The sequence below is a fragment of the Lissotriton helveticus genome, unplaced genomic scaffold (assembly GCF_964261635.1).
Source record: "Lissotriton helveticus unplaced genomic scaffold, aLisHel1.1 SCAFFOLD_1133, whole genome shotgun sequence".
Lineage (NCBI taxonomy): Eukaryota > Metazoa > Chordata > Amphibia > Caudata > Salamandridae > Lissotriton > Lissotriton helveticus.
Window position 1 is genome coordinate 14,250 of NW_027612027.1, and position 7,383 is coordinate 21,632.

At 58.7% G+C, this 7,383-nt stretch overlaps 4 protein-coding genes across 4 annotated transcripts; 3 read left to right on the forward strand and 1 right to left on the reverse strand.

The window, feature by feature from the left end:
* Positions 1 to 1,446: 1,446 nt before the first annotated feature.
* On the forward strand, positions 1,447 to 2,165 carry LOC144807584 (histone H1.01-like). Its single transcript, XM_078673223.1, has one exon. It carries the CDS (start codon positions 1,492 to 1,494, stop codon positions 2,137 to 2,139), a length of 648 nt encoding a protein of 215 aa, XP_078529349.1. The 5' UTR covers positions 1,447 to 1,491; the 3' UTR covers positions 2,140 to 2,165.
* A 2,001-nt stretch (positions 2,166 to 4,166) lies between these two features.
* Positions 4,167 to 4,698, reverse strand: LOC144807597 (histone H2B 1.2-like). The gene has a single exon (XM_078673238.1). It carries the CDS (start codon positions 4,596 to 4,598, stop codon positions 4,218 to 4,220), a length of 381 nt encoding a protein of 126 aa, XP_078529364.1. The 5' UTR covers positions 4,599 to 4,698; the 3' UTR covers positions 4,167 to 4,217.
* A 44-nt stretch (positions 4,699 to 4,742) lies between these two features.
* LOC144807585 (histone H2A type 2-C-like) lies at positions 4,743 to 5,463 on the forward strand. Its single transcript, XM_078673224.1, has one exon. The coding sequence runs from the start codon at positions 4,920 to 4,922 to the stop codon at positions 5,316 to 5,318; it is 399 nt and encodes a 132-aa protein (XP_078529350.1). The 5' UTR covers positions 4,743 to 4,919; the 3' UTR covers positions 5,319 to 5,463.
* Positions 5,464 to 5,869: 406 nt separating this feature from the next.
* On the forward strand, positions 5,870 to 7,128 carry LOC144807592 (histone H4). The gene has a single exon (XM_078673232.1). The coding sequence runs from the start codon at positions 6,419 to 6,421 to the stop codon at positions 6,728 to 6,730; it is 312 nt and encodes a 103-aa protein (XP_078529358.1). The 5' UTR covers positions 5,870 to 6,418; the 3' UTR covers positions 6,731 to 7,128.
* The last annotated feature ends 255 nt before the right edge of the window (positions 7,129 to 7,383 follow it).

Here is a 7,383-nt window from a genome sequence, read left to right on the forward strand (position 1 = left end):
TAAGATCTGAAACTGTGAATGGTGTTCATGTACGTCTTGGACTATGAGAAGTGTTTTATTTGTGTTTCCCTCTACCTACATATAAGGCGAAAACCTGTAATTAGCAGTAGACCTCAATCAGGCTGCCAGGCGCAGAATCTGATTTGTCGGCGCAGGTCGCACTCTTGACATGCCATTTGATTCAGGAGTGGTCCCCACCCCAGCAATCGGGCTCAATACAACATTGATAGTCACAGGCCTCACTCTGTACTGTGGGATGTATGATGTAACAATTAGATTGCGGTACATTACATTGCTGTTTTAGGCGCTTTCCACGACTTGCACGGGAGGGCGCTCTAGACTTAGGAATAGTATGATTTACTATTCGAACTCCAGCCTAAGTAAGGTAGGGAAGGTGTTGGAATAGTAAATCGCACTATTCCATAGTCTAGTGCGCCCTCCCGTGCAAGTCGTGGAAAAGACTTGCGTTGTAAATGCAGCGATCGAAATGTACTGCGGTGTTTTGACCGCGTTGTTAAGGTCGGTTCCCGTCCAAAGATGTCACCTGAGATGTAAACCTAACTCCAGCTGTGAACATCAGCTCAGCAGAGTGCCTCCATGCAGGTACTGGGGTCACCATTTCAGGTGCCTTCACACCTTCTGCTCTCACGCTGGGTGCCAATGTAGGTCTAACTCGGCCGCCTGCCTCTATTGTGTCACTGTGTGTTTATTATGTTTAGTGTGCCCCCGTCTCCTCCAGCTCGGCGCTTGGCAGTGAATGCCCTCTGGCTGCATGTGAAGCTACCAGCGCGCAGCCGCCTTGTGATGCCCGTGAGTCTTGAGCCCGGCCCGTGCCCCGCTGCTTGTAAAAATCCCCCGGCTGCCCCCGAGTCGTGGGTGCCACAGCCGAGGGTGCAGGCGCGCGGCGAGGGCCCCCCTGACCCCCGGGCCGGGGCCCCCTGTTGTTGTCTTCGCTCCCCCGCTCGGCCGGCGGAGCCCTGTGTTACTTCGGCCCGTTCCAGAACGCGCTCCCCGCGTCCCCCTGAGCCCCATTGTGACGCCACAGGGCCCACTCCCTGCAGGAGGCCCCTCCCGCCCGCGGGCCGCCGCTCCCGGCCTCAGAGCGCGAGGGTGGATCGGGGGAAAGGGGCCCGGGGCCCGGGATTCAAGGCACGGGGGCGTCAGCCATCGGGGGAGGGCAGAGATTCACGGCGGATTACAAGCCTCTGAGGACGGGGTCGGCTGAAACGGGGGAGGGCACGGGAAGGGGTTGAAGTTGGGCTTCTTTTCATGTGTGTATGGGAGCGTGTGTTTAACGGATTGTGTTTAAAAACTTAGATAATCCGATAGTAGGAAACACAAAAGTCAGCTCGGAGCAGAGAGCCGAGTGCGCCTCGCACACAGCCCTCACTCCTCGGAACCAATCAGGGGCTGGCTCCTCCCTATATATGCACGGGGCTCGGGTTGGGAGGTACATTTCTGTTCTGTGACAGCGCCGAGACTCGTATTGCAATGGCAGAAACCGCTCCAGCCGCCGCGGCTCCTCCCGCTGAGGTCGCCCCCAAGAAGAAGCAGAAGAAAGCAGCGGGGGCCTCCAAGGCCAAGAAGCCTTCCGGTCCCAGCGTGTCCGACCTGATTTTGAAGTGTGTGACCGCCTCGGCCGAGAGGAAGGGAGTCTCCCTGGTGGCTCTGAAGAAGGCGCTGACCGCCGCCGGCTACGATGCGGACAAGAACAAGGGCCGCGTTAAGGTCTCCCTGAAGAGCCTGGTCAGTAAAGGCGCCCTAGCCCAGCTGAAGGGCACCGGGGCCTCCGGGTCCTTCAAAGTGAACAAGAAGCAGCTGGAGGGCAAGAAGGCAGCCAAGAAGACAGCTGCCAAGACCAAGAAGCCAGCGGCCAAGAAAGCTGCCCCTGCCGCCAAGAAGCCCAAAAAGGCTCCCGCGGGGGTCAAGAAGAGCCCGAAGAAGGTCAAGAAGCCAGCAGCAGCCAAGAGCCCCAAGAAGCCCAAGGCTGCCCCTGCCAAGAAGGCTGCCAAGAGCCCAGCGAAAGCCAAGGCGGCGAAGCCCAAAGTAGCCAAGAAAAGCCCTGCCAAGGTAGTCAAACCCAAGGCAGCCAAGCCCAAAGCAGCGAAGCCCAAAAAGGCAGCGCCCAAGAAGAAGTAAGGGCTGGCACCGAGACACTGCAAACACAACGGCTCTTTTAAGGGCCACCACCCTATCTAGAAGAGAGCGTGTTCCTCCCCACCTTTGCACCCACCCAATGGCCCCACTTCTCAAAAATAAACCGCACCATACATCCATAGCGCACTTTTCCACACGCGAGTGCCGCGTGTGATCTTGGCCATATAAACGGCTCTTTCGGTGCTGCGTGGATTGAAATCGTTATTACATAGAAAATAAGGGGGTCCGGGAGTTATAAGGCCTCCGTTTATAATACATGTGCAATAACGTGTGTGTCTCTGTGCTTTCACTGTACCCGGGCAGACTCTAAATAGTGTCTGCATAAAGCAGATGATTGTGAACTTTAATTGGAGCGCAGGTAACTGCGTGCTCCAGGGTGAGGGTAAAAAGCGGGTCTGGGAGTTATAAGACCTCAGTTTATTATAAACGTGTTTGTGTTGGTGCTTTCACTGTATCCGGGCAGACTCGATATAGCGCCTGCATAAAGCAGACGATTGTGAACTTTCAATCGAGCGCAGGTAACGGGGGCGTGTTCCAGAGTGACCAAGGGCAGTGTGCTTATGACATCTCGGGCTCCTCTCCCGGTTGACCGGGGTCGAGTCGTCCTCGTGACTACAAGTGGATGGACGGACGGAGACAAAGGCTGACCGAGGCGCGGGCTCCGGCGCCATCATCCAAGGGGGGGGGTCTCTTTTATCCACAGCTCATTGGACAGCTAGGCTGCAGCCTCCAGTTCAGTATCCAATCGTTGCACACCGCGGGCTATTTTCGAACGTGGGGCGGTCTCCTCAGCCAACCAGAGCAGCCCTCCGTCTGTGAGGGCATAAATAGGGCTCTTTCCCTGGTAGACGCCATTCTTCTCTGCCTTCGCTGAGAGAGACCGCTCCCGCCATGGCCCGCACCAAGCAGACAGCCCGCAAGTCCACCGGCGGCAAAGCGCCCCGCAAGCAGCTGGCCACCAAGGCAGCCCGCAAGAGCGCGCCTGCCACCGGAGGAGTCAAGAAGCCTCACCGCTACCGGCCAGGCACCGTGGCTCTCCGCGAGATCCGCCGCTACCAGAAGTCCACCGAGCTCCTCATCCGCAAGCTGCCCTTCCAGCGCTTGGTGAGGGAGATCGCCCAGGACTTCAAGACCGACCTGCGCTTCCAGAGCTCCGCCGTCATGGCCCTGCAGGAGGTCAGCGAGGCCTACCTGGTCGGGCTCTTCGAGGACACCAACCTGTGCGCCATCCACGCCAAGAGGGTGACCATCATGCCCAAGGACATCCAGCTGGCCCGTCGCATCCGAGGCGAGAGGGCCTAAGGAGACGGACCGACCCGAACAACCACCACCACAACGGCTCTTTTAAGGGCCACCACCCTGTCACCTACGAGCTTCTCTTATCTGTCATGGCATGTGTTTTACAGGTTAGGGAGGGTGTGCTGTGAGTACCACGGTCACTGGGCAACTTATACCGGCTCTGGGTTAACCAGAGCACTCTGTGTTCACAGTGCATAAACGCCTGTTCAATGTGTCCATCTAATAATAAAAAGCCTTTTTATAGGGGGTTGTGCAGGGATCCGCTGGTCACAAGCCACCGCTTAAGGGGCATCTGTGTCCCCGGTACATCGGGTTCGTGTGTCTGATTTCGGGAACGTTTGCCCCGGGGTGAACTAACGCCGTTCCCCAGGGTCTTAAAAGTACAAACACAACGTTAAACCCGCTCACAGAGACACTGTTCGCCCCCAACATGGAAAACCATAAGCCCGGGGGGGGGGGGGGCAGATGTGTGAATTCCCCAGTGGGTTTATTGAACCTCATCGTTACAGTGCTCATGTGACACTTGGTCCCATTCATATAGACATGTTAATTTAAAGAGGCGGAACGGGTTGCCTGCTGTCGGCCCTCGGTCTGCAGCAAGCCCCGTGAGAGCGGGCCTTTCTGCACTTAACATTACCCTTATAAAACACATATTCCAAAACACATTTCTCCGGTCATAATAGAAGCACGTTAGCTCTTAGGGGAGGAAGTGGTTGGCCCTTAAAAGAGCCGTTGTGTTCGTTGGGGTGCGCCTGGAAGCCTTACTTGGCGCTGGTGTACTTGGTGACGGCCTTGGTGCCCTCCGACACGGCGTGCTTGGCCAGCTCTCCGGGGAGCAGAAGGCGGACTGCGGTCTGGATCTCCCGGGAGGTGATGGTGCGCCGCGAGTTGTAGTGAGCCAGTTTGGAAGCCTCTGCAGCGATGCGCTCGAAGATGTCGTTCACGAAGGAGTTCATGATGCCCATGGCCTTGGAGGAAATGCCGGTATCCGGGTGCACCTGCTTCATCACTTTGTAAATGTAGATGGCATAGCTTTCCTTCCTGCTCCTCTTGCGCTTCTTCCCGTCCTTCTTGGGCGGCTTGGAGAGCGCTTTCTTGGAGCCCTTCTTGGGTGCCGGCGCGGACTTGGCTGGTTCAGGCATGGTCGACGCTCTTTCGCTGCTTGCTGTGGAGCCGAGAGAAATGATGCCTGGGCGTCCGGCACTTGTATTTATAGGCTGGGCGTGCAAAGCAGCTTCTTCCCGTTTCTCCTTTCTCATTGGCAGGGCCCCCACTTCCTATTGTAATGCGGTTCTGGGACACTGATTGGTTAAACAGAAGCCCGCCTCCCTCCATTGAAAAGTACTATCGGCGCCTAGCTGTCAACCAATCAGACGCTCCCGAAGTCTTTATATTACCGGAGTCCAGCAGAAGGAGCAGTACCATTCTCTCTGTTGTGTGACTGAGACCCTAGATCGATCGCCATGTCTGGACGCGGAAAGCAAGGAGGAAAGGCCCGCGCCAAGGCCAAGACACGCTCTTCCAGAGCCGGGCTCCAGTTCCCCGTGGGCCGTGTGCACAGGCTGCTCAGGAAGGGAAGCTACGCCGAGAGGGTGGGCGCCGGTGCCCCCGTCTATCTGGCTGCAGTGCTGGAGTACCTGACCGCTGAGATTCTGGAGCTGGCTGGCAACGCCGCCCGGGACAACAAGAAGACCCGCATCATCCCCAGACACCTCCAGCTGGCCATCCGCAACGACGAGGAGCTGAACAAGCTGCTGGGCCGAGTCACCATCGCCCAGGGAGGAGTCCTGCCCAACATCCAGGCCGTGCTGCTGCCCAAGAAAACCGAGAGCCACAAGGCACAGGGCAAAGCAAGCAAGTAAAGGCCCGCAGACCACCGTGGAAACGCACCCTAAACACAAAGGCTCTTTTCAGGGCCATCCACAGACTCCATCAAAGAGCGTATCCGTGCCGAGGTGTTACTCTGGCGGCTTCATAGATGCGGCAGCGCCCGCCACCGTAGCTTTGTAGTGGAGGGCATGCCCAAGCTCTGGCCGTACACTTTAATGTTGTCCCGTCCCAAAGCCTAGCATGAGGCAGACCATATCGATGTTTTTGTTATACATATATAATTTTTAATTTTCAGGGACACGTTTTGCAGACGTGCCCCAGCCGAGCGGGCACCGAACGCGAGGGTTAGGCGGGCCGCGGTGACAAGTGGGGGCCTGGAAGGGAGGAGTGTGTGTGTTTGACTGATCAGTGCACCGGCGGCAGCTGCTGAGCCAAGCCGAGCGGGCACCGAACGCGAGGGTTAGGCAGGCCGCGGTGACAAGTGGGGGGGGGGGGCTGGAAGGTAGGAGTGTGCGTGTTTGACTGATCAGTGCACCGGCGGCAGCTGCTGAGCCCCCCATCGGGAGCCCCTGACAGAGGCGGGCTGGGAGCGCGCTCTTTTTCAAACAATATATACATATATATTTTTTTCTTTTCATTTTTGGGGGACACATTTTGCAGGCTTGCCCCAGCCGGGCGCGGGATGTGGGCAGTGCTACGAGGTTGCAGGCGGCCAAACGCAGCGGGGTGGTGCCGGTGAGGCCGCTAACGTGTGTGGCTCCATTAAAACATACAGAGCCTTCTGCTTATATTGGACAGGGGGCTCCGAACGCAGGGGATGGGTGGCCCGCGGTCACAAGGGGAGGCCGGGAAGGGAGGTGCTTGCGTGTGTTTGACTGTGATCTGTGCACCGGCAGCGGCAGCTGCTGAGCCAGCCCATGACAAAGGCGGGCTGGGAGCCCGCTCTTTTTCAGAAGGCAACGGCCGCTCCAGCCCCCGCTTCCTGCAGAAGGCGGGCCGGGTCCGAGCTCTCCCGCCTCACAGGGCGTCACGTGGGCGCTTGGAGCTCCCGCGCAGGTCCGCTGAGCCTCCATAGAAAGCAGCCGGTGCTGGTTTTCCTCTTCATTTCTGCTCCCAGCACCGAGAAGAGAACATGTCTGGACGCGGCAAAGGAGGGAAGGGGCTCGGCAAAGGCGGCGCCAAGAGACACCGCAAGGTGCTCCGGGACAACATCCAGGGCATCACCAAGCCGGCCATTCGCCGCCTGGCGCGCCGTGGCGGAGTCAAGCGCATCTCCGGCCTCATCTACGAGGAGACCCGCGGGGTGCTCAAGGTTTTCCTGGAGAACGTGATCCGGGACGCCGTCACCTACACCGAGCACGCCAAGAGGAAGACCGTCACCGCCATGGATGTGGTCTATGCCCTGAAGCGCCAGGGCCGCACTCTCTACGGATTCGGCGGTTAAACCACGGAAAAAAAGGAAAAAAAAAACAACCCAAAGGCTCTTTTAAGAGCCGACCACCATGTCGTGTGAGAGCTGTGTCTATGAACTATTATCGCCGCAGCGCAGGGCTGCTATCTAGGCCCACACTCGCTCGGGAGGGGAGGAGGGGGGAACCCGGGGAGTTGCTCCGCAGCCACTCTGCTCTGGAAGGCACGGCCGGGAAGGCGGGTTTACCCCGTCCCACGGGCCCGCCACCATGGAGCTCTAAACTAGGGACCAAAGGTGGGTTCAGCCCGGCCCAGGGGCCCGCCACCGTGGAGCCCTTGCCTGGGGACCTACGGTGGGTTTAGCCCGGCCCGGCTGCCCGCCATCATGGAGCCCTTGTCTGGGGACCTACGGTGGGTTTAGCCCCGACCAGGGGCCCGCCATCATGGAGCCCTTGCCTGGGGGCCTACGGTGGGTTTAGCCCGGACCAGGGGCCCGCCATCATGGAGCCCTTGCCTGGGGACCTACGGTGGGTTTAGCCCGGAGCAGGTGCCCGCCATCATGGAGCCCTTGCATGGGGACCTAAGGCGGGTTTAGCCCGGCACAGGGCCCCACGAGTCACGCAGTTCTAAGGGGGGTGTTTAGACCGGCCCAGGTGCCCGCCATCATGGAGCCCTTGCATGGGGACC